General features: G+C 43.0%; 3 protein-coding genes across 6 annotated transcripts in view; 2 read left to right on the top strand and 1 right to left on the bottom strand.

The window, feature by feature from the left end:
- Window positions 1-13,734, bottom strand: part of LOC124224021 (dual 3',5'-cyclic-AMP and -GMP phosphodiesterase 11) — a 92,717-nt gene extending 78,983 nt beyond the window's left edge. The window contains exons 1-2 of one of the 3 annotated variants that reach the window (XM_069138102.1): window positions 13,238-13,734; window positions 2,269-2,701 (exon numbers count right to left, since the gene is read on the bottom strand). The gene's annotated coding sequence lies outside the window, so the exon portion shown is untranslated. The remainder of the gene's footprint in view (window positions 1-2,268; window positions 2,702-13,237) is intronic. The other 2 variants (XM_046636508.2, XM_046636507.2) reach the window with 2 other exon arrangements.
- kel (kelch protein) lies at window positions 1,358-23,512 on the top strand. Of its 2 annotated transcripts, XM_069138106.1 has the most exons (9): window positions 1,358-1,672; window positions 5,199-5,401; window positions 15,815-15,961; window positions 17,466-17,870; window positions 17,961-18,214; window positions 18,325-18,552; window positions 19,474-19,787; window positions 19,918-20,173; window positions 20,495-23,512. In XM_069138106.1, exons 3-9 carry the CDS (start codon window positions 15,945-15,947, stop codon window positions 20,683-20,685), a joined length of 1,665 nt encoding a protein of 554 aa, XP_068994207.1. In that variant the 5' UTR covers window positions 1,358-1,672; window positions 5,199-5,401; window positions 15,815-15,944; the 3' UTR covers window positions 20,686-23,512. The 2 variants fall into 2 exon arrangements, with proteins under 2 accessions (XP_068994207.1, XP_046492518.1); XM_046636562.2 differs by lacking the exons at window positions 1,358-1,672; window positions 5,199-5,401 and adding an exon at window positions 14,498-14,945.
- Window positions 20,689-25,148, top strand: LOC138191370 (uncharacterized). The gene is made up of 2 exons (XM_069138107.1): window positions 20,689-22,162; window positions 23,554-25,148. Exon 1 carries the CDS (start codon window positions 20,689-20,691, stop codon window positions 22,117-22,119), a length of 1,431 nt encoding a protein of 476 aa, XP_068994208.1. The 3' UTR covers window positions 22,120-22,162; window positions 23,554-25,148.
- Window positions 25,149-26,958: the final 1,810 nt, after the last annotated feature.

Below are 26,958 nucleotides of genomic sequence, written 5' to 3' on the forward strand. Positions count from 1 at the left end.
CACTGTGTGACGTTCACTCTCGAGCACTGATCCGTACGATGTAGTACGTGGATACGGTATGCTTATCGATCGGACGCCGACAGTTGATAGAATATACCAATCTCTGGGTGATAATTCATAAACGCGTCACACAATTTCTGACGACTAATTCGCGCGGCTGGACGAGTCGATGGTTATAATATCCGTAATACTGGTACGCGGATAACTCGGCGTGTTTCTTAGTTCAACTTACGACATTCTGCTAAGTCTTGTACCACCCGTCTCGGCCACGCCGGTCTATAAGAACTGTGATGGTTATTGCCAGGCTTGTTTGCTTCCCGCGCATAAGCTTAGCTATTTATTTGACGGCTTCGATATCCAAGGGCCTAGGCGAACACTTCAGTCTTCGATAACAACGAGGTCACGGGAGCCAACGTCGGTGCCAACGTTGCGGAAGAGAGAAGAAAGAGGAAAATAGAACATTACAGTCGCATCGCTGCTCTTTTCGTTGCAATTACACTGCTTTGTTCACTCGGCGGAAATGTTAACCTCGGCTATAATCCGACGCGAATCGGCTAGGTCTAGGCTCGCTGTTACATTCGTTGAGTTAGATTTAGAGCCTGCGGACGTACCCTCGGTGTGCTTGATTTTACGTTCGATAAGAACGCGAAGCGTTCTGCCCTACTTTTACCAGAGTCGAACCATCATCCCTGTCAGCCTGCCCTTTGTTCGTTGGGTCCTCTTGGAACAAGTGCGAATTTCGTCCGAGACTTTTCTTTCCTTTCGCTTGTACAGCTCTGGAGAAATTCAGATACTAACAGAATAAATTCGTGTTTTCTTACCGCCATCGTTGTTACACTCTTTGTTCGAATGGAAATCTAATCCAAACTGCGGATAGTTGTAGGAGCCGGAGCCTGGTCGAGACCCCGTTAAATTGTCTTAGAAAAATGAGCGCCTTGGGCTGGTCCCTGGAGCTGATTGCAGAGAACGGAGACAAAGCTTGAAGCTGATTGGAAAAAGGGCGGAACGCAAAGGTGGAGAAGGAAAAAGTTGGAATCTCTACCAAACTCAAGAAATAAACGATGGAGTTCAAGAATACCAGTTCAAGATAAACTCGGTATAATAAAAGATAGTTTTGGTGTGAAAAATCAGTGAGAAAGAATATATATAACAAGATTCGGAGAACGGACGAAATGGGGTCGAGGATGTGGAAATCACGCGTTCCGAATTTTTAAGGAGAATAATGGAAGCGAGTTTCCGAGTAAGAAACTTTTAGCCGCCGATAGATAGGAAATGTTTTCATATTCTGGAACAAATGTTGTTGAACCCTGGAGGGTGTATCTCGCATCTCTTTATAATTCCATTACGAAAATCGGGCGAATGGCAGCCGTCGTTAGCAAATTTTACGACAGAAGGAGCCTGTCGTTTTCCAAGGAAGTTTATCTCACTTTGGAAGAAAAGGTATTTGCCCCATCCGTACGGGGGTGGAAGACTTCGAAGAGGGAGAAGCGGTGACAACAAGGAGGTGGCGCAGTCGGGCGGATTTTAGGGCTGGATCAATGACCCGAGCCACAGTTCGACACACGCCTGAATTCCCGTGTAACAGAATTAGGCGGCGATGAGGGCTCGTTCCCTACAGGTGGTCCACTATGCTGGTATCGGAAATAACCCGGGAAAAAAATGGACACACAGGGCAAGTATAATCCACGTCTAATTCATATCGTAATTAAGTTTGCGTGTGCCTAATTCTCCTTATTCTTCGATACGTTGTACAGTGCGTGAAAAAACGTGAGACGCGTATTTTATTACGTGCTGATTCGACCCTTCAAATTGTAAAATCAGTCCTAAGGTTTACCCCCAAAAATTAAGGGATGCAAACCCTGAGGGCTTATGGTGAATAATATTCCATCGGTTTGATTAAAAAAAAATTCACCTCATCGTCGAGAAATCTTAAAAAAAAAATTGATTCTTGGGGTAAAACTTTCGGTCCGATTTTTACCTCTCGAACGGCCGAATTACCACGTGAGAAAATACATGTTATGTTCAATGTTTTTCATACACTACGATATATTATCACATAAAAAAATGAAGAAATTCGGTGCGGTACTCCTCGGATACTTTCCTAACGTCAGCGATGCGCAGTTCGATCGTATCGCGCGCAGGGTTTGGTTATCAAAAAATCACAACACGCTAGAAATTCGATAAGCGAAGCCTCCTCCTCCTCCTCCTGATCCTCCTCCTTGGTATTCGTCACAGTATGCAACTTCCAGCGTGACAACATATACATACCTTGGCATTTATTCGTCGCGTGGGTCGATGCCCACGACTGTAATATTTTACCCGGACCAAGTGTAATTTATTTTCTGCAAAGGGCGCGCCAAAGATTGGATGGGTAGCTTTTCAATTCGACGGCTTCAAAGCTTCCGCTTCGCTGTTTATACACGTACGAATGTACTATACGTATCTGTATATTCAGGATGCCATTACTCGGGTGTTTCGTACTTTCAGCTTTTTTTATACACCTGTAGATTGCAGGGGCTCAATCTCATGCCGATTGAATTCACTTCGAGCAGGATCTTCACGACGATAATTACGAAGATTTTACGTCGTGCCTTTTGCCGAGCGTTTTTTTTTTTTTTCTCTGATTTTTTATTGATTTTTTTATTTTTCGCCAACGCCACCGAGATGCGAAACAGTCTATAGTACGGCACGTCTCCCTTACCTGAAACAAAAAGAAGCGTTTCACGTTTTAGTATACCGATAAATAAGTATGGTGTATACTTACAAACACGTCATATCGTATGATGTACATTGTATGATATATAATTAAAGTTTTGTCATCGCAGTAAAATAATATTTGCACGAGGCCGTATGTACGCGGTGTCTGCTGTAGTTATAATATCCGCACAGATGTTATTTTCCTCTTTCAACGTCCTATGTAGCGTGAATATCTCGCGCACGTCGACTTTTTTGCGGTATAGATACAAGGAGAGAAAACAAAGAACAAAAAAGACATGAGAGACGGAAAAAAACGAGTGTGTAAAGCGGAGTAGAAGAAAAAAAAAATAAAAAAAAATAAAAAAAAGAAAAACAGCAGGATGTAAAAGAGACGGCGCAGTTGCTCTATGCCCCCGTTGACACATTAGTATAAGATCTTCAAGAAGTCTGCGCGTTTTATAACCTCATCATTACTTATCGCCGACGACCTAGAAACGGCATTCAGATAACAATCTGTAGCTCGGTAGATAGATGGCATGTCATACATTTCACCGAATACTACATAAAAGCTGCATCACTACGACGCGTTAATTTGTACCTACTGCAAGATATCCATTATACCTATAGGCGTATGCTCTCATTATGTCAACGGAAATAAAGAGATATTTTGTCGTGACTGAAATGGTTTTTATAATAACGCGAGCATGTTTAACGCGTTTTGTCATACGTGTTTTCCGTACACGAGTACCCGTTTTCTACGACGGTCGAGTGGAGTCTACGAATGCGCGTGCGCGGAGTACACAAAATACCACTTTTCAGTTCTAGCAGTTAAAAGTCGTCTTTTCCGTACTGCTGTCGGGAACAAATCGGACATTACGCGGCGCTAACCTCAATTCCCTGCTTCGTGAACAAGCGTGTAGCATGATATTGTTGTATAAAGAATCGCGTGCAACAAAGAAGCAACGGTCTTTTCGCCGCGTGTATTTGCAATATTCATTTTTGGCTGGTACGCGTGCTCACATAGGACTCATATTGAAAAATTACGCTCGGCCCGCGAACACCGAGTTTGCCTCGTCGTTACACGATTTCCTATTTTTCTCCTTCTTGAGTGCTGAATTGCAAGAAACACGTTTCTATTCTGTCATCAAGATCCTGTAAGAGTTTCACGCCCAACTACACCTACCGTCGGTGCTAATTCTCATCCGTCCATGCCCGTCTACAATCTCTATCTTCTCTCTGCGCTCGCTCTTCGGTACGTCAACGGTATCACCAAGGTGGAAAAACTCGGCCTTCGATAACTCGTGAAATATAATCAGGTCGCAGTTATAGTCCAATCCCCTACGTGTACGTATAGCGAGAAGACGCGACCGTGATGAGCAGGTTGCACCGCGGCGCAAGAACCGTTGGAGATGACGGTGATTGCGATCGAACCCCGAGCTGTGCGGAAATACTCGTCAAAGTGGATTCCCTTACCAGGCCAGGGGCTGACGTGCAATCGGAGTTATCTATCCTCGTGCAGATAACGAACTAACGCTTCTTCAAGCCGCTGTAGGCGTGCGCTCAGAGATACGCGATATCTCCGAGTTGACCGCTAGTTATCAGTTCTGTGCGTGTTGACACAGCCGTTTTTCGGGCGTCAACATACATGGCGGAATGTATACATTGTACGCGTACACGATATGCACCCAGTGAATGTCGTGGAGAAAGAGGCGTTCGAGATCAACGTTGTCACAGTCCCTGCGTGAACGGTTTTTAGTGCCCGAGGCGTATGTACGACTACACTTCTTGACGAAGCTACGGTTTAATGTAAATTTCACTAGCGGAGCAGAGTCCCTCTCGTTTGCGACGCCACGACTTACGTAAAGAGGCGTGTGTTTCACTGCTGAGATAGGTGACGTCGGACCCCGGGCGTTTGCTCTCCGTCACTTACAATAATGCACGCATCGTTAAACGAAACTTTTCAAATCATGCTAATAGCCCTGAGCTCAAACATTTTTACATGCGGATCGGTGAAAATTTTTAGTCTTACAACATGTCGGTTTTTGAAAGATACGAAAAATATTCGCAGTACAGCGAGAGAAATTTTTAGTTCCGGTTACCGCTCAGTCCTTGACTATTTTCATTTTTTACCACAATCGAAAAATGTAGTTTTAGGTAGAAAATGAAAATTAGTTTTCTAGCTGTTACCGGAAAGTCTGGTATCCGTTACTATTCTTTCTCATTACGATCACCGTTACTATATTTTCTTGTAACTGTTGCAAAAATTTAATGCTTGTGCAACAATAAATCGATGTTAAAGCCTTGTTTGATTAAAAAAGTACAGTAAATCGAACAAACTGATTTTGCGTTGCAATTACCAAAAAAGGATCGACAATAGTGCAAAATGGTTACGCGTACCTCGTCTTTCGTAATTCCAACAATATTCAAACAGTTGTTTTAACGATACCTGTTTTACTGAATTTTTCTAGTTGCTGTAACAAATGAAATATTTCTCATTGTAGAAGCTTTCATCGCTGATTGGCTCCCGTGAAAGAGCTCAGAGAACTCAACCGGAATATCATGAAATCAACAGCTGATAAAATACCTCAACATTTTCGGACATTCTGCTGCATCTTTTGAGTCGTTGATCAACAGTCAGTTGAAACTGTGACAACTATTCGTCGAACGTCCTCGACCTGTATCAAAAGTTATCGAGCAATTCACAGTAAGTTCGATACGACTTTGATCACTTTGTAGATAGTAAAATTTTCTGTAAAATCGGTCGGGACAATTATACACCTAAGTGTTCATTTTGTATTCGAAACGAACTCTTAAAGTTGAGTGCATTGAACAAACGAATGAAAATACTGACTACCTTGTAAATTTTTATCTCACCCGGGTTCTAAGCCGATGCAAACAGTGTCTCTACCTTTTGTATAGAAAATTTGATCATCTACAAAATGAAACCAAATACAGCTTCCCAACTTGTATAATTTTCGTTATATTTCGGTAGGGGTGTTTTAAAAATTCAAACCGAATGAGTCTCATTTTATAATTTTACTACCGAGTTCCGGTGTCACAAGGCTTCGTTTGAGACTAAAAACTAAGTTTTCGAAGGATATGTAAGAGGAAAAGAAAAGTTAAAAAAATTCCGACGCAGTCGACGCATCATGCACTCGTACACCATGACGTAGGATACCTTGCATATGAATTAGGCATCGATCAAGGAGACTTGAATCCTGCTTGCACGCAACGAGCGATCGACGGTGTTTCTTTTTTTATTTATCCGGCAATAATCGTTTCACATTCCAGTTAATACAGAGTTTCATTTTGTCTATTTCAATTGGCCTCCGGAGAAAGAGTGCAAGCGATAACAGTTACCTCGGACGACTGGCTTAAGGCTTACCCCTCGAGGATAAATAAATTGCCATTAACCAACCGGCACGTGCCAAGGGCAGAAGTGGGAAAGACGTCTATTCGGTATGGGTTTAACCTGGCCAACGCGGAGGAGGCAATTGCCGATTTTATTGTTTCGAAACAGTTCGTATTCTTGGCTTAAGGTACCGCGGGACCTATTTTCTTAAGTTGCCGGTTCATGGGATTGGCAAGATTTCGGATTACGAGTGACGTGAGAATTGGAGTTTGGTGTAACGTATGAGTGAATCTGTACACTGACTTTACGCGTCTAATTGACTCTAGGCTGCACGTGGACACGACTTCAGGTACGCGATAACTTTGTAAAACAAAGTTTAATGTGCTCTACACAGTCTGTGCTGAATATCGCATTTCTTTATATTGGCATAACTGTACGACGGTTGGTTTTAATGCCATATTTTCTAATCAGCGATATACCTCATTTCAATGAATCAACGGATCAAAATTCATATTATTACGAATGAACGTTAGCAGTTTGAAGAAAGAATTTTACGATCGAAAACTCTGCTTTTTACGGTCTGGTTTTTGCGGTGGCTATAATGAAAAATCAGAGCAAAAGCCGCGGGAGCGGGTGATAAAATGTTGGCAATTTTACTTTCAAAATCGATTTATCTGTTCTATCGCGGAGCGTGGCCGCAAGCCTACCCTATACATGGCACAATTCCAGACCTTATTTGCATGTTTTCGTAGTCAGCCGCAGGAGGTACAAGTGCGTAATATGTTCGGCGGTCAGTATCGGGATAACCTGCTCCGCGAGATGCGAGGGTCGTATCTACGCAATCACTTATACATATGTATAATATTCGTTAACCGATCGTCGTAGTACAATATTTATGTGCTCGGTAGGCTCGCAACCAGGGGCTCATTACACATCCTACATGTGCACATCGAAACCAGAAGCATAGAAAAATATGAGCTGAAAAACGTATATACATCGTACGTTATACGCACGAGTCGGCATACTCCAACGTACTTGAATATGATTGTACAAAGTTTAGATCTTCAACACTAACAAAATGATTAGTCCGGTTATTGTACAGTCACGTTTGGTATGGATTTTCGAATAGCCAGCTAGCCTGCGTCTCTCAAAGTAAAGACTTTAACAACCTTTAGCCACGCCCCCGCTTTCAAACACCAAGCCCGTAAAAACTTTCCTTTTTGGTAACTTTTTTCAAGACTGTACGTAATATCGACGGATTCAATCTGAAAGAAGCTCCGTAGGTCATTAGTTAATTAGATGTTTTCCGGATGAAGGTTGATGTGTCTATTGCTTTATATTTATCCGTCCTATTTAGAGCATGATTCACAAGTTATTGCGTTACTTGGATGTAGGCGTAAGCTTCTTAACTAATGCACATGACGCGAGTATTTCTCCTTCTTGTTTGTTCACATTTGTTAACGAATTAAATTAATAGGCCATTAAGCATACCAGTATATGATATATAATACTGTTGTAACGGTTACGGAGTGTTTCTATGTGCTTCTATATAGTTAGGCACTTGTACCTTAAAAATGTGACTATATTAATTACAGCGTGTAGATCAACGGCATTAACGCTTTGAATCCATTGATCAAGAAACTTGGCTTCCATATTGAGCGGGGCGAACAGAATGGGAATCGATAAAAAAAACTTCGTCATCCGTGGGAGTTGTTTTCAGGTCAGTATCTCCAAAGTCGCTAAATCGATCGACAACGAATTAGCGGAATATTTGACGGTCGTCAACGTCATCTTAATAAATTTGAATTACGGACTTGAGCAAACGACACGGCACATTCGGAGTTGTGTGAACATCTCACGTATAAAGAGTCAAATTTCAATGTTTCAAATTTCATAACTCGTGAGAGAGATATCGTTTGATTTGTCGGAAGGTTTCTAATCCACACCGAAGCCGCAATCCTTGCGATTATCGGGGTCACACTCGTTTCGGTTATTTCTAGATCGTATCCAAATCGTGCTCAGAGACTTATTGCGAAACAACCGAACGAACTCCGAATCCTATTCACGATCGATATTCAATATCATTTATACCTTTTACTCCCGTCTTCGAAAAATGCGAACCGAGTTGGGTATCCACACGAAATTAATAAAAGTCGACCAGGTAACCTGAAAGACTCTTCAATTTTCACCACAGCCACTCTGCCGGAGAGACAGAGGATCCTCTTAATCCGTGGAAAATTACGTCCAATCGTGACGAACAACAATTGACGTCCCATTTTACCAGTGAAAGCAATCGGCTTGATGCGTACTCGTGACTTGACGGAATAATACAGCGATTGGATAAAATCGAAATACGAACAGTAATAACAACGACTCGAATTATACGTTATACATCTCTTCTCGATTAATTCGGAACAATGTCGCGCTCACGGACACGTTGGACAAATATCGGCGATGGTTATGTTTGCTCTACGGAATATCCGCAGCGTGTCTACGTGTGATTACGCAACGATCACCGGTTATTCAGCAGTCGAGCAGCTCAGGACTCGAAGTGCTGGAAGTCCTCGGAGACCGAAACCTGCAGGTCCCCGATCAATAGTTGTTTCGAATGAAAACATCAGAGATTTCAACCCTCCGAATTAATTAATCGCCATTGCGAATACCGACGATCCAATTAAGGGCCTGCGGGTTATTTTTTCCCCTCCGATACGCGGGCACAGCAGCTGGAATGTGCATAACCAAGAGTTGTAATCGGTAATCAGATGGGCATGACGCGTGAGCGTATATTCGACTTCCTGGCTGTGATCCCTGTATGTCACCGGTTCACATTGTACAAGTCGCATACGTACGATGAGCGTGTCCGTGACTCCTGCGTGACGTGTTGCGGTGCCAGGTAATCGTGGCCATAAGCCGACGATAAGTTGGACGCAGTTTTGAGCAGGCTGACGTCAATTGCTCCGGTCATTTGGTTATCAGCTGTGCCAAATGAGTAAGCCTTGGGATCACCGCTGTCCGTGATTAGTTAGCCCGGACATCTAATTCTCACGCTCCCACGCGTCCATAATACGTGTATCTACACGTACGTGTAGATACGTACGCGTAATTTTCCCTATGCAGTTAGGTGCGCCGTATCCAAATCGAATTTCCAGACACGTGGGCGACCGGATTCATTCCCGAATATGTACCCACGTCACACCGCCGCGGGGGGAAGGAATCGAAAGCCTCGCAACCGAATTCGAAACGAGTTGTCAAGACGCGTGCATACCTCGAAGGTCGCAGGCTTTGTATATTGTTATTAATTTAATTGCTGTACGGCAAATGTCACAGTCCTTGTCTGTTCTCGGCTGCACGTAAGAGGCCACTTATGTACATCCTCCACATTTCCACGATGGATGTACATGTTGCGTTTCCGCTTGCGTCTACAATTCGCGCTCTGTCTTAATTTCCCTCCCTTCTGATCTCACGGGACCCTTTCCGGCCCGTGATTAAACCAATTCGAAGGGATTTCCATGCGATCAGAGGCAAAGCGCCCCGTCGTGGTAATGCAATTTATACGAAAGGGCCTTAAGTTCGAGCTCAATATCCGTATTTATTGACAGCTGCGGGAGACGGCGATCGCGGATGCAATTCGTCCAAGTTTTCATGCGAATCGATCGCACCTCACCAGCGCAAGTAACTGTTCCTAACGACGACCGCGCGCTGATTGAACGGTTAGACTTAATTAGTCTGCAGTTGAAATGTGGGAATTAAACGATATGACACTCTTTGATTAACGCGCTACAGGCGAAGCGATGTCGTCGAAAAAAATTGCCGACGAAAAATAGCATAGTATGTTACTTCGCGTTATATGATGGTAGAAGCGCTTTTATTGAGTCCTCAAATTGAGTGGAAGAGTTTGGAAAAGTTATGACGTATGAAAGACCAACGATCAACGCCGGTTTGAAATGGCGTGAATTAGCAGATTTCAAACTTTATTTTCACTTCGGGGCGGGGTTGGACTTCGGAATTTCAAAAGTTCGAAAAGCGTCTAATTCTGAATTATTTGGTGGCGAAACTTGGAGTGAAGAGATCAACCTTTGACGGAACGACCAAGGTTCGAACGGTTGGAAACCCGACGGTTCGAAGTTCCGAAATACAAGATTACGAAAATTCGAGATACGATAGAGCAACATTTCGAAAAATAATCTTTCGATAGAGTAAATTATGAGATACAGCAAAGAAAGATCAAAGTGGTGAAATTTCACCAAGTCAGAAATTTACAGAAGTGAAAATTTTAGACCACTCGGAATTTCGATGTTTCTAATTTTAAAATTTTCTCATTTTCGCACTTGCGGAACTTTCACTTGTCGGAGTTATACCCTTTCGGCATCTTGGTCTTTCGGAAATTTTCCCTTTCGCAACTCTATACTTTCGAACCATTCGTAACTCTGATGTTTCGCCAAAGTTTGATATCTTTACTTCAAGTTTTGCCACCAAAAAAATCGGAATTTAGCGCTTTGGGAACTTTCAAATTTGAACTTTCAACCTTGCCCCTTCAATTCAATTTCAAAACTACATACTACCAGCTGTGAAGGCGGAAAGTTACGGAATCCGTTACACTCGTCCTTTGCCACCGAAAATTACCCAATTTGGGATAATCGCGGACCGGCAGGCAGCGCGCTGGACACTCAGGAATATCATATACGTTGTTTATGATGTGACGGCGTAATGTCTGGGATACCACAAACGTTACTTCCGGTTTAATAAACCACGATTTCCGGCGTTTGTTATTCAAAATAAAATGCGACTGACAGTGCAACGAAAACAGATAAGGGCATGGAAGCCGCGGTTTTCCGCCCTTATACTGGGATCGAAAACAATGACACGCCATGTTATTGTAGTGAGTAATGTAAATTATTTATAACAATCCTTGAGGATTTGACGATGAGAAAACCACGTTCGTCTTACATGTTTTGAATTTTTTATTTTAATATAAGCTTCGCATTTATATATATGTGCCCCATATATCGCCGACAATTATGAGGGAAAAAAAAAAGTTTTTAGTAACAATTATCGTATACGAAGTCCCAACAATATTAACAGTTGGATGATTATAATATGATGAACCAATAATAGGTAAATAATTCTGACGATATAATAATTATCATCTTATTCGTTGATGTCAATTGTTTATTCATTTTTTTATTTTTTTCGTGTGCTTTTACAAGATGATTATAAATGTAAATCTTTCTAAGCGTGAAAATACATAATTGTAAAAGAGTTCAAGCCATGCAGTGAAAAAAGCTTGGATATTTCGGGTGCTGTGTTCACCAAAATCGGAAAATTTGTTATATAACAGAGGTTGATTGGTTGAGAATTCGTCTATATAGGTTCGGCAAGTAATTGAAGCCCATTTGTACTTGTAATAGTAAATTTGATGCGAATAGATTCTACAATGATACTACTATATGATACTTGTTTAAAATACAAAGTAAAAAATAGTGACGCCAGGTAAAACAAATACTCACAATTAGACTAGATAGTAAAAACCATTAGATAACATGTATTTTTATTTTTCAGTTGACCTAGTATTTTTCGCCTTGTTATAAATCAATCGACAAAAAACTTTTGAACCGCGTAATGACCTGTAATTTTCAACGAACCGAGATCCTATATTCTATGAACATTTCGTTTACGCGAATAACAACTAAAGAATGGAGCGCCGTATTGGAGAAAATTGGCACCGAGTTCCTTTCATATCTCGACTCTCGATATTATACCGTTCCTAATATATCGTATACGCTAACTCGGGGTTCCGGGAAGCTAATTGAAAAACATACCCATAACCGGGCACCTTTTCGTAAGTTGGCCTCCGTACCTCTAGCAATCTCTGAACGTTTCAAGTCACACTGATTCAACTTCTTTGTCGCAGCTGTTGGCGAATTGCTGAATTCTTCGTCAGCCTAATCGTCCCCCACCCGACGCAAATACCTGTGAGTGACTCAGTGTGAAAAATTTTGCAAATACGTGCAAATCCCAAAGGCAAACCGTACGGGTCAGAATAATTCGGTGATCGGTGCCATGCGCTGCGCGTATACACGGCGTCCCACATATTGCGTGCCATGACGGTGTTAATTTCATACACGCTATAACGTTTCATTCAGTGCACCAAAGTGGCGCGTTTCCTAATTTGGTTACGTAATTTCTGAATGAACCGGCCTGCACGCGAATTCATACAGCCGTTTTGTGCGGCGGAAAATGGTGGCAGTGATCGTTAAAAAAAATAAATTAATAATCTGGTGAATTGAGCCGGAAGAAAACGAGGCCTGTAAGACATATTATTGTACACAAATAGGTAATCGATAATAAAACGACACGATAGAATCTTCAGCGCGGCGTCGTGGCTCATCCTTTCATCGAGTCGTAAACCCGAAATGCGCAGTTTGGCATTTCTCATACCTGTTTCATTGCTTGAGCATAAGAGAATCTATCCGGAACGCGAGTCAACCATGAAAGTTTCAATTGAGTCATAGTCCGCGCGATTCGTTGCCAATGCTTTGCGCATACGAAGATTGAATATTATTTTCCTCATTCACGAATGAGTAGATTCGTTTTTTTTTTTACAGAAACTTATAAACGTTTGGATGATCCGCGTAACTTCATCGCTGCGCGTCGAAGCGTTCGATATTGTTGCTTTGAGTTTAATTCTTTTGATTAATGACGATAATCGGCTGGAAAATACCGTTAAATGCGCGCAAGTATAAGCTGTATAATAGCCTTGCACTTGTCACAACAGACCTGCTGTTTCATTAAACATTTTGCGGTGAGACCTTAGTCGGAGGTAAGTATACACGCGGTGTAGTTGTCTACATATTCCGAAACGAATAAGACATGTCGTGACTGGTGTGATGAAGCGGCGGCGGTAACCCGAGAGGCGAAGTTTATTGCGAGTGGAAAAAGAACAAAAAACCAATTATAAAATACTGACTACGTCGACGAGAGGAACAGACATCACATACGCGTACAATTCACGACGTCAAGTGCGCTGCAAACACGTAATACAGGTATATGTGTATAATACATAGGTGTACGCTATATACTGTATACCTGTATGTACGCGTGGCTAGGGACGATTCTTATTGTTAGCACGATATCGTTTCGCGTGACATTGATAGAACATACGTTACAGATCATACAAGGACCACGCACCCTTAGCAAAGTTGAGATGATAGAAAGGGCCGAGATGCTCCCTGCGTTCCGGCTTTCAGCTTAACTTCCGTCGCACAGTATCACCGTTATGTCTGTCACTTTTTTGCGCGTGTCTTTGTATACATATATACGTGGCTGCGCAACAGCTTAAACCTCGCCGATTAAAAAGCCCGCCACGCGGCCTTCGAATGCCAATGATAAGAAGAGCAAGCAAACCTGGTGAACGGTTCGCTCCCCTCGAGATCCACGACGCGAATCGAAGATGCAGTCGGCGGATCGTCTCCCGGCTTTGGGTCTTCCTCCTCCTCTTCTTCTTCTTCTTCTTCGTTGTTTTAAATTTTTTACCAAATTTAATCCTGGGAGCTTTTATACGAGATCCCTATACTCTTCGCATCTAATACACTCGTATCCCAGTCCCGACCGAACACCGCGACGCGCTTACACGGCTGGCTGCCGGGTGACTATCGAATCGCGCGATGAGGGCACCTTCCGAAGCCTCCACGATATCGCGGACCACGAGCGATACTCACGCCAGCCGCCCGGCGCCTCCACCACACCTCAGCCGCCTCGTCAGTCTGCCTCCTCCTCCGCCTTTTCCTTTCTTTTCTTCTTACGTTTGTGCGGCGGTTGCTTCTTCTCCGTAGCGTTTTTTCGCTCGGGTACATTTGGTATTTATTGAAGGCAAGCGTCGCTCGATCAGATTTGCTTTCCGCCCGACGTCTCCGCGATTTTACGCAATGAACCTCGCTGTCATTCGAACTTGATATTAATTTGCCTTTCTATTTTTTTCTAATTAATAACTCATGGTCATTGGCACTCTTTGAATGCGGAGATACGTCGATGGACTTGGTTCGCTTTCTTTCGTGTGAGCGCAATTAATTTTGCAATTTGCATAACGGAGGAGAAAAAAAAACACCGTTCAAACAAACTGGTATGATCGTGACGCCGTCAATTGTTTCACTGAACTTTCTTAAACATTTTCTTGTTCGGTTACTACCGTATCATCAGTCGGTAAGATATGTACGGCTCTTTCGTTGTTGTCAAATCGTCATCAACGTAGAATAATCTTCGGTTATTATGGAAAAACGATGTCACGTGAATCAATGAAGATCTTAAATTTTTTCACTGGTTTAACGCAATAGTTATCCATTTCTGATCTTCTTTTGAAAAAAATTACTATCGCCTAATCACGGTCGGTAAGACGGTCCCGTTCTATCTACTATTGCTTTTAGGGAGCCAAAAGCTTGACGAAAACGTCAATAGATGGAGTTACAACTTTGTTGATACGAGTACCCTCGCATATCTATAAATACATCGGACGCCATCTTTGGTGTTTACCAGTAGTGCTGTAGCTGAAACTTGGTTTAAGGCTCGACTTTCGTTGAAGAGAGTGTTTTCCGTTTTCAAAAAGTGGCCGATGATAGACAGTGAAAGCTTAAACTATATCATGATGATTCTAAAAGTGTATCGAATACGTGTTGTGTTCAATAGTCGAAATTCCGTGTCCGAGACGATGATTTAGTCGGAAAACAGTGTTGGCACGTAACGTGCGAGATATCCGACATACATACATCTCTCGTCGTATTTGTATTTAATGGAATCTCTATAGATTAATTTGCGACTACTAAACTGCACTATCACGAATCACCGTGGACATGGAGCCGTCATCGAACAGCGGAAGCGGCGATGGAAATGACACCAAGGGCAGGTGAGACCTCCTTCTCTATTTCTCTCTGTCGAAAGTAGGAAACCATGTTCAAACGTTCGAAATTAACCGTAGCTCACTTGTTCTTACGATGTGTCCACAATTGGCGTGAAACACATCACGAACATGTTTGCTGACGACATTAATAACGGTCTTTCCTTACGAAAACAGCAAAATTCGCTGCAGAAAATTACTCCTTAAATAGAAATTACCGCGAAGTTCACAACGCATATCGCACACATGCAGACACGGATCGTATGAGATATACGAGGCCTGTAGCCTCTGTATACTTACTCGAAAAGTGTACGAATACTGAGAAAATACTAATTGACAGTCATTCGTACGGTGCAACGGTAAACCCAGAAATTCTGTGATCTTATTCCTAACTGCGCGAATCGTGACTGGCGCGTTTCAAGCTAAAGCCAAGGCGCCTTTTGTATTCCTAACGATATTCCGGAGTAGGATGCTCCCGTGAAATACAATGAAGATCTATCTTACTCCGAGAATATCTGTCAAATCTTTGGTCAAAGGGACGTGAGAACGTACGGATCATTGTCTGGCGATGATGTCTGCTTGTCTAAATATCCCCTGCCGCTTCTCCCCCTCCTCCTCTTTTCCCCTTGTGGTTTTAAGTTATTTTTGTTATCTAGCTGCTGGGAGACGGAGTGGGAATAAGGTCTTCACCCTTGGACTTTGTACGTCTCGTGCACAACTATGTACAGCGTATACTATACTTTTATAGAAAAAATATTGAGCGATGAGCGAACATGGAGCAGAGAAAAAAGTTTCAATTTCGCAATAGAGAAATTTTTCATTTCTAGTACTCTTGGTACTTTCCATTTCTCATTTAAATATACTTTGTTTACTTTCAGCTGTTTGCTACTGCGCTACGCAAGCCAGAATTCGCTCGACGAGAGCTCGCAGAAACACATTCCGAGGGAAAATGGAAAGGACAAACCACCCTATCGAAACCACCATCACACTAATCGGGCATTCGACGTGATGAATACCATGAGAAAGTAAGTGTTACATTCAATAACTTGCGTCCAGCGTGCGTAGAAAATTAATAGATCGTACACATCCGGCATATGCCGAGGAAAAAAAGCTGCTTTTCGCAGAAATTTATAGTTAAAGTCTCATTAATTTGTATCCCAAGATTTTAGTACACAACCTGTTACGTTTTACTTATATAGATTTTCTATTATTTTCTCGATTTGTTTTTTTAATTTTTTTTTTTTAAATTCTTTTCGCTTCGCAACTTAACGCCTCCATGACATAACAACATATCCGACAGTGACCTTTGCTAATTCATCATGATTCCAGTAACAAATTACCGTCAATTTAGCTCCTGATTCAACGGTTGCGCGAAGATGTGAGCGTGGTCACTGGATGCGTATAATGAGCAAACTATTACACACTTTCTACTTTTAGAGGCGCCGCGATATTCGGGGGGAAAAAAACGAATACACAAAAGATAGAATGATAATAAATTGAAGAGAAAAAAGAGATTACAACGGAACAGCCTCCGGTGAACAAACGGGCTAATCTTAAGGAGTTTCGTCATCCACCGCATGAAACGCGTAGTGCAATTTGTTTGTCTGCTCCTTGCTTTTTTTGATCTTCTTGGTCTAGACTTTTTTATGTTACGAACGTTCGGTACGTCACTGATTCAATACTCTGCGGAGTGTGGCATCTTTCGTTTACACCATCGATATAAATAATCTTGAGCATTCTCTGGAATTCTCGGTGTAGCCCGATGAATCGCCGCGACCGGATCCAGGCGTTCTTTCGATTCTTGTTAAAGATTTATGAAATACCCTCGAGTAATCGACGGACGCTATATCGGGCCGGAAGTTTAGAATTTAACACGTACCGCCGTTTCATGCATCAACAGATTTTACTGCTTATTGCAACAGCGTGACACACCTTCTTTGAACATCATTATTCCTACCCTTCGAATAAAACCTGGAATTTTCATGGTGTGAAAGAAAAAAAATGTGAACGACAGCGTATAGACACTGGCGATGTACAAAATAATTTGAAGATTGGAATATCACATTTTTACTCCCCTAGATGAATGACCTCCCATCACATGTAACGAAGATATAGTTCGTTGAATGTATCTTGGAAAATTCAAACTCGAAACAGCAATTACAACATTCACATGTTTTAAATCTCTGAAAAGCTCAAATATTCTCATCAATAATGCTTCTACTCGCGACCATAAAAGTGGACGCTACAGGTATTCCTCAAATTCAGCGCTAACGTTGTTATATCTGGAGTATGAAACTTTGCTTTCATATATTATGCTCACTGTGTAATTCCCTTTTCAAAATCGCGAAAACTATCGGCGCCGTTTGAAGGCTGGAAAACTTTTCTTTGCTGTTAAAGTCGATACCTCTTCGGAAAGAAGTCGCGTCTACGATCTATTTCTATTTTATCACAACTTTGGGCAAGGATAGGCATAGAACTGAGGAATGGTGAGGGAAAAAAAAGTTTGACACAAAATGCAATTGATCATAGGCAAAACCTGCTTTGCGACGTGACCTTGGTGGCGGATGGCGGGGTGGAAGTTCCTGCCCACAAAATGGTGTTGGCCGCGTGCAGCCCGTACTTTTATGCGATGTTTACGAGCTTCGAGGAGCGGGAACGAGAGAGGATCACTCTGCAGGGTGTTGACCACGCTGCCCTCGACCTCCTCGTCGACTACGTCTACTCCGCGGAGGTTCACGTCACCGAGGACAACGTGCAGGTGCTTCTGCCGGCGGCGAATCTCCTCCAGCTAAACGACGTCCGTGACGCGTGCTGCGACTTTCTTCAGGCCCAACTCCATCCGTCCAACTGCCTTGGCATCCGAGCCTTCGCCGATCTCCACGGGTGTATGGAGCTCCTCGCGCACGCCGACAGCTACATAGAACAACATTTCTCGTAAGGGTCATAGATACTCGTAACCATGATGATTGTGCGCGGTTCCCTCGTCTTACCACCATTCTTTCACTTCTGCTTTCGATCGTGCAGAGAGGTAGTCGAAGGAGAGGAGTTCCTCACCCTGACCCCGCAACAAGTCGCCAAGCTGATATGCAGCGATCGTTTGACTGTTCCGTCCGAGGAGAAGGTGTTTGAGTGCGTTATATCATGGGTCCACAACGATCTGGAGCGAAGGCAAGACCACCTTGCTCAGCTGATGGAGCACGTCAGGCTGCCTCTCCTTTCTCAGGAGTACCTAGTCCAGAGAGTCGAACAGGAACCACTGCTAAAAGCTAACTTGCAGTGTGAGTTTTTGAAGTGGCAGTGAACAGCCGGAAATATCTATAGATACGTATGAATGTTGGCCGGAAGCCGAAGCATTTCAAGTGATTCAGTTTACACGGATTCGTTTCAGGCAAGGACTTTCTCATCGAAGCTTTGAAGTACCATCTCCTCAAAGGGGAGCAGAAAACCTTGTTCAAAACCGCAAGGACCAAACCACGGCAGCCGGTCGGTTTACCCAAGGTTCTATTAGTTGTCGGGGGACAAGCACCCAAGGCCATCAGAAGCGTTGAGTGCTACGATTTTAAGGAGGAACGATGGTACCAAGTTTCCGAGCTTCCTACGCGACGCTGTAGAGCTGGTGAGTTTTATTTTTTTCAATTCCAGTCATACTTTCGAATAAGACCCTTCTACCATTGTCCTCCTGAAGAGTGGATCTTTATGCGCAAACTTAAGTGTCCTGCGATTATTGTACATTCCGATCATATTCTGGAGATTAATTATATGTAATTACGCAGCATGAAAATATCCTACGTATTTACTTTCGACTTGGGACATTTCTTAGCTCACTTCTCATTTATCAATTATTAAATTTAGAGTTTCTAAAACATGCGTTACACAAACGAAGCACGCAGGAAAGTATCGACAAATTCGAACTGTTTTGACAATTGGACCGAAAAAATATTGCGGTTTATTTATGTGAGCAGATGCGATTGTTATTCTAAAGTTCGTGGCCCGAACTGTGACGTGAATAATTTGCGGAGAGTCCGTTATACCTGTAACCAATATTTATGAATTCAACGTTCTTGAATGGTATAACTCGATAACTTCCGAAAAGGTATAACATATACCATTATTATAGATGTACAGAATAATATGAGAAGGGAATGTGTCATTCTTTTACCATCAGGCCAAGCTTCAGCATTTTTACCTGTGAATAATACCTGTTACTGCGGTACCTTACGAAATCAAATCTTGCCGTAACTGCTCGTAGCAGTCAAGAGGCGTCGGCTGATGTGAGTTGACCGATGTCACAAATCCCGAGAGGCACTTTTACCTGCATTTGATCCAAGAAACTACGAATAAACTGTTTAGGATTATTTTACAGGAAAAATTCCCTCAAGGTAAAACAGCATGTGGCCTCTTAAACCATGTTTAAGTTGATACTGAAAAACGTGGCAATCGTTCGAAACCCTGGAACTACAATTATCTCCCTCAAAAATTATTAAACAATGCAATGCAATTGTGTCTGAAGAATGTTTTGTGATCTCCGTTTCCGCAGGACTTTCCGTTCTCGGTGGTCGAGTTTATGCTGTTGGGGGCTTTAACGGTTCTCTTAGAGTTCGAACAGTAGATGTTTACGATGCGGCGGCTGACCAATGGTCAGCCTGTCCAGGCATGGAGGCTCGAAGATCAACCCTGGGCGTCGCAGTCCTCGGTAACTGCATCTACGCGGTCGGTGGTTTCGACGGTTCAACCGGGTTGAACTCGGCCGAAGTCTACGACCCTCGGACCCACGAGTGGAGGATAATTGCACCGATGTCAACGAGGCGGAGCAGCGTCGGCGTCGGCGTCGTTAAGGGCCTTTTGTACGCGGTATGTCGCTGTTCCAATTCCACCCATCGATCCTCCAAAAATGTTTTATGAGAGTCCTATTTTACTAGAGTGGTTGAGTTTGTTGGCGGCTTTCGTTTGTGAAAGCAAATTATCACGTGTACAATTTCAGGTTGGTGGTTATGACGGTGCCTCTCGGCAGTGCCTCTCGAGCGTCGAATGTTACAATCCGGAAACCGATCAGTGGAAAGCGGTACCAGAAATGTCCTCACGTCGAAGTGGTGCCGGGGTTGGAGTCCTCGACGGTATTCTGTACGCCGTTGGAGGTCATGATGGGCCTCTGGTAAGGAAAAGTGTCGAAGCCTTCAACCCCGAGACTAATCAATGGACCTCCGTCAGCGACATGGCTCTCTGTAGAAGAAACGCCGGTGAGTTTATACCCGAAAATTTAATTCTTATCAAAAAATATGAAATTTATGAACTCTTCAACAAGAAATGTAAATGTATATCAATTAAGCATGTTTTTTCGCGTAACGTTGATTCAGCATCACGGGTTGCTGCCGTTCATAGTTGCGCAAATTCCTTCTTCACAGTCATTTGACTGTATGATGGGTAAACGCTACAGTTTTTTAATGCAACTACAAAATTGTGTTCGTGATTGGACCTTCCTCCATTCGATCTTTCAAGCATCGGCTTTTCCGAACCTACTATCTTTAATGAAAATGACACTTTCTTTGATACCACGGTAGGCGTTGTCGCGTTGAACGGGATGTTGTACGTCGTTGGCGGCGATGACGGAACGTCGAATCTCTCCTCGGTCGAGGTGTACGCTCCGCGTACGGACACGTGGTTAACCCTGCCAGCATGCATGGGAATCGGTCGCAGTTACGCCGGTGTGGCTATAATCGACAAGCCGTTGATGGGAACCCTGACGATGTGAGGTATGCCGGCCGCTGGACACCCGTTCGACGTAGATAACGACGTGGAATCGACCACCGATCATCTACGGGAATCGGGTCCCAGCGGCACTCCGTCGAACCACTCGGAGCAGCACGCACCTCCGCTCTACCACCAGCTTAGCCACGACTGCGAGGGGCCACGTTGCCTGTGCCAGAGATACGAGAACGGGGAACTTGCCGCGGCTGTTCTGAACCAGAACCGGAACCCGAACGAGCTTAGGGACTACGAAAATCATCAGAACCTCGGGCGCGGTCATCGGCGCCCAACCCAGAGCCACCCGAACCTGAATCCGAACTATCAAAACCCGATCGATTTCATCGCGAACGACAACCACGCGACCGGAAGAAGGGGCGGAAGTGGACACGACCGCGACCGCCGGCACTACGAGCCTGAAGAAAACATTTACGAACGTCTCGACGAGGTGCAGGGCTGCAGGGAAGGTGATCATACCTACGAGCGCATAGACGATAGAGCGTGGCATCGCAGGGCTCGGTATCGGACTTCCGGTCCCCAAAACGTAGCTGGACCCAGCGACGTCTACGTCGACTCTAGGCGCATAACGGGGCCCTCGTGTCTGAGCAGGCTGGGGAGGAACTGTTTCTCGACCGAGAACATTGCCTCTGCGTCGAACCGACGCTACGTATATCAGCTCGGTCAGAACTGCACGTGCCAATTTTGCAGGCATCTCGACGCCCGCGCTGTCTGCCAATACTGCAACAACTTCCACGACAAACTCCGGTACCAGGATCCGGGGACTCTTCCCAACCTCGCAGGATCAAGACACTACATATATCAGCTATCGAGGAGTTGCAGGTGCGCCTTGTGCCGAGATGATTCGCTTTATACTCGCTTCCCCATCAACTCAAGACTCTCCGATTCGTTCAGGCGGGACTGCCACTGCCGAAATCCGGGAACCTGCTCGTGCAGGAACAGATTTTTGTCGTACTCAAATCCCGCGATCTACATCGGCAGGATTAACCATGCGGTAAACAATCCACTCTACGCGACCCCCGTCGGCATTTTGGACCCGAACCCGTCAACGTCGAGCGGTGCGCAAGGACTCGGCGAGCCCTCGACCAGCACCGGTCGGACCTCGGGTAATTACGCGTCGAGCAATCCTTCGAGCTCCGGGGTTCCCGCTTGTTCGGGAAATCGATCAAGCGATCGTCAGCACGTCTGCGATGACTCCTGCATACGGAATCCCAACGTCGGCGGTGTCTATCAGATCCTGGGCAAGTGTGAGAGAGCCGATTGTCATCACGGCAGGGTTTCCATACACTGGGTGTTCGTGAATAAATGGGTTCCCTCGTGGAGTGCCCAGGATTCTGTACCCGAGGCCGACGCTAATCCCGAACCTGCGTCCAGAGATGACGAACCTCGAAATCAGCCGGAAGGTGACGCGGACGAATCCTAATTTCTGAGAATTCTTGACTGCGTGTCAGTCAATTGTAAACAAGGTAGATGAAAATGTAAACATAATGATATTAATAATAATTACCCCAATACCTCTAATCCTTTCCTCTTTAAAAATTGTGAGCGTCAAATAGTATATCTATATTTCTTATCTCGTATATAATAAATCGATATGATTGTTCTATTCTTACATCACGTGATTGGATATAATAACGTTTCGGTATGTCCTTACACTCCTACATAAGTCCTCGTCGAACAATAATAATTGTTACATGTGTTGTATGTATCTACCTATTTCCATGTTTTAGGAAAAAAAATAATGATGTTAATAAATTAGTAATGCAGCTGACGCGCGCCGATGTAAATTAAAGTATAAATTAGTATAAATGATGTTTACTCAAGTACTAGTTGAAATTTGTGATGAGAAGATTTATTATAACGTGGCGGTAGTCTTGACGATAATAATTCGAATACTATTGCGTGTCTATATTTTCTCTAATTGTTATATTTAATTGTAAGCTGTTTTACGATTCATATATCACTCGCCCAAATCTTTCGTACGAATATGTAGATAGAAGACAACATAAAAATACTTTCAAATACCATTCCATTTTATTAAACGGTCATTGATAAACACTGACCATATCTTACTTTCGGATAAATTTTCTATTCGACGGGATGTGCGCATGTGTTTACGCATTGCGTAAAATTATTCTTTAATTTCCATCCAGACCTTTCCGACAATACCTGGAATACTCTAATTTTCTTTTCATCGTCAGTCTAGATGTACACCTATAGCTATGAGATTGAGCAGTCAGTATTAGGTGTAGCTATAGTGTATACGATACAAATTGGTATAAAATTAATATAAATCTATATTACGTACATCTTTCTGTAAATTTATGTATAGAAAAGATACGCTATGCAGCTTGATACATACATCACCCCAATTTTTTAGTATAGGTACATTCACTTCGGTATGACGTCCCTACTGTACAGCTTAAAACGCGAAGTTGCTAAGAACTTTGAAGAGCGGGGAAAGAAAACATGTGAATAATGAATAATGATAACAATAATTGAAGAATTTTCCCAACAATTATCTTAAATCTGCGTATAAACTCAAAACAACAGCCAAAACCATTCTCGGCCTAATAAATTATTTAAAGAAATGTGAAATTCTCAATCGTTATATATTATGATGAAACGAAAAGTAATACGAAAAGAAATGGGAATTATCGAACCTCAGATCGAATCTATTCAATTAACGATAATTATATATTTATTTTTTGTAACTGACAAATTGTAAATCTCAGAAGTATCTAGACAACTCGGCGAAGTATGCTATCTTTGATAATAATAACAACAAGAACAACAATAATAATAATGACGATAAATTTCCATGCATTCTTGTTTTAATATTTGTATCTCTCTTTAGATCCTGGGGGCGACAACTGGCTCGTAAATATCGCTGAAAAGCACCACGGAGTGACAGCTCAAAGTGATTAATAATCGAGTCAGCTTGACAAACAGACGCAAAGGCGCGGTAATTGACTTGCGGAACGTCAAAGATGCGCGTGTGTGCGTGCGTGCGTGTTCGTACAATATGGAAGAGATAAGAAATTCCATAATGTCAAACCCCCGCGGTGATAAAAGAGCTCTGCTGGTACAGACGCCAACGCCGAGTTTCCTGGTTCCGCGTTGACGTTGGGGGCTGATTAATCTCAATCGTGATCTCCCGGTCTGATCAATTTCGTGGAAAGCAAGGAAATGTCAATTTTATCCGTGCATGCAGTGGGATAGGGCTTCAACCTTGTCGGCAATTTTTCAACCTTGGGTCACGCACGACGTCCCGATTATTGCCAGCCAGTCATTTGGCAAGCATTTTCAGCGCGTTTCCGCTAAACAAAATACGTACACCGCCTGACCGACAGGTGCTTCATGTTACACTTCGGCATATGTCAATCTAACTAAAATTTCAACGGAAGCTACTTTGCACAAGGCTTCGAAGTCTCGATAGGCATAAGACATAATGTAGTTTTTACTCTAGATATTGCATTACGTCCGTAAGGAATTTCCTGTTAACACACCGGCAACAGCCACGTATAAATCTGGCCTTTTACTCCCCGTTGTGTCTACTCGCACTCTATATACTTATTATTTTGTAATAGCGTTACACTAACTCACTTCACTATCGCATGCCGGTATTCGCATAAGTGTGAGTACACACCTGGTCATTGTAATACAACAGAGTGATAGCAGTTAGCCTTCGTTCGCGGGGGAGGCGATTACCGATCAGACAAACCGCACGTCGCAACACCGTTGAGGTTTCGCTCTTGCAAAAGAATTCCGGAGCAGGCTGACTACCGCCTGTCGGCCTCCGCCACGAAAGACACCGAAAATATATAAACAAACAAATCGAGCTGGCTGAAATATTATATCTGGGAAAAATTTGAAGGATTTGATATTCAAACGAATTAACCCGAATGTTTCCAGCTAATTTAAATTCATTTCAAAACTTAATTTCTACCGCGGTGTAGGTACACGGAGATCTGTACTGCATCCCTTAAACAGAGATATAGATAATTTTGCTAATACGGTTTATTTATTTATTTTTTACTCTTCTTAATGCTATAGAATCGCTCTAGTCATCCAATCTGGCATTGATCTAGATTTCTATGCTCTGGCAGCGAGCGACGTACGCTTAAATCATCGGCACACTTTCTCAACCATGAACGATGGACGGCAGTAACGCGGTGACCAGATTCGTTGTGTCATTCCTTTGCACGCTGTGATGCGCTATAGATATACGATAGATAGTATCTTATACGTAAGTGTATGCATCGAGAGGTAGATGGCAGATTTGATCGAAAACTGGTAGAACAACTTGCAAAGCTTATCTGTTATCAAATATCAAAGCAAGCCTCAAGCTACTGTGTATTTGAAATACACGGTACTCGAGGGTTAATTGGGATCTCCGCAATGTCCGTGCATACCAGAATAATTACTTGCTGTTATATCGTGAATATTCTATTTCTTCTGTTTTTTATTTTCAACAAATTCTTTCCAGTCCATGTTTCCCTAACATTGAACACACTTAATCTATCGGCAATGGTACGTGTTCGAGAAAAATTTTTTTCCCACATAAGCTTATACATATATAAATACGGACAAAAAATCAAAGTCAAGGTCCGTGCGGCAAAGCATATTAAACGTAAACCCTTCATCCTCGATCTATAAATGTAAATAAATTGGACATGTTACGCAACAGTGTACATAATAATTATCCGTGATGTCGGATTACAATCGTACCGCCCAACGACCAGGCGATTTATTAATTCTGGGTCTTCGACACACACTCGTATGGTAGTACCACGATTAACATGGACGGCGCGTTTGGATTCGTAGCCCTGGTGAAATGGCGCAGGGTGTGGTCACCTTAGTCTCAACCGTATCTACGTCCTGGTCGCCCGCACAGTCGTGTATAAAACGCCCGGCCACGTGTCCAAGTAACAATAATATTCCGACCGATCTGACGGGCGTGGTCTTCGAGGCCGTTTACGTGATCCTGAGCCACGCGAGTGTTTCTCTCTGGCACGCTCGCGATATAATAGCGTGTGTAATTCTTGTTCCATGTCGTGCGACACTTTAGTTTCACTACAAGAAGTCTTTCTCGATTATTCATGACCGCTGCGTAAAAGACAGTTAAACAAGAATAAGACAGAAAGAAAAGGGCAAGGATCGAAGAGAGCTTCGCTCGATTCGGAGGCCGCGCCTCTTCGCCTCGGACAGTCTCGGTACTTTATACCGATTAAACTCTTCGAGGCAGGAATAATTTCCATATATTATCGCGACAGTCGACTTGGAATCAGTTCAACTCGATTGGCGTGTCGACGAACTTCATTCCGGATAAACGCCGCAAAATTGCGCATAATGTAAACACTTTAATTGCACGAACGTTGAGCCGTTAGATAAGATACTCTTGTCTAAACGCATAAGTGACTATGACAAAGAGGGTGTTTCAGTTGCATCATCGCCTTCTAGGATGAGGAACCTCTCGAGTTATAACTCGAAGAATAATAAAATGATCGTTAACCAATGTGAGCTATTTGCGTTCAGAAGCACAACTGCGGTATTTTCATTAAAATCGGTATCTCATTCGATCTCAAATATTCCCCAATTCGATTACTTTCACACAAAGATTCAATCACGGATTCGTAAGAATTCTTACTGCGACTCATCGCCGATAACGAAGAGACAGCAAAAATCCTTACGAATCGTGAAAATAAGAATTTATTACACGGACTTAGATGAATCACATGTGTGACGTTTAATTTTCTCCGTGCGTTCTCACGAGTTAGTTCCATACCGATGTTACGTTATAGTTTGCGGAACGGAGTCACGTTATGATCTATATCGCAGAGATTGCGCCAGTAATATGTTGTACACACAATCATACAGATATTATGTATGAATATATGTACGCGTACCTACATGGTCGCGAGACATTTTTTGGAATTCCCAGCTGAGAAATACTAAACCCGGAAGTTACGCTTCTGGACATGACCACGCTCGGTATAATATAAAAGCGAGCTGCTGAAAAACCCCGATCGATTCTGTAAAATAATCATAATGCTCCCAGCTAAGTACAGCGATAACAATGAAAAGTCGTTTTTGTCTCCGATTCATATCAACAACCTCCTCCGTCGATCATTGATCGTTTCGTATATCTGCCTAACTAACTTGCTTCATAAAAAGTTAGCGGTCGCGTGGGAACTTGTTGAAAGAATGGTATCGCAGTTTCAGAGGTGAACCTAAGCGTTGCGTTATCAGTGGAATAATA

This window comes from Neodiprion pinetum, chromosome 1, assembly GCF_021155775.2.
Source record: "Neodiprion pinetum isolate iyNeoPine1 chromosome 1, iyNeoPine1.2, whole genome shotgun sequence".
NCBI classification, from domain to species: Eukaryota; Metazoa; Arthropoda; class Insecta; order Hymenoptera; family Diprionidae; genus Neodiprion; species Neodiprion pinetum.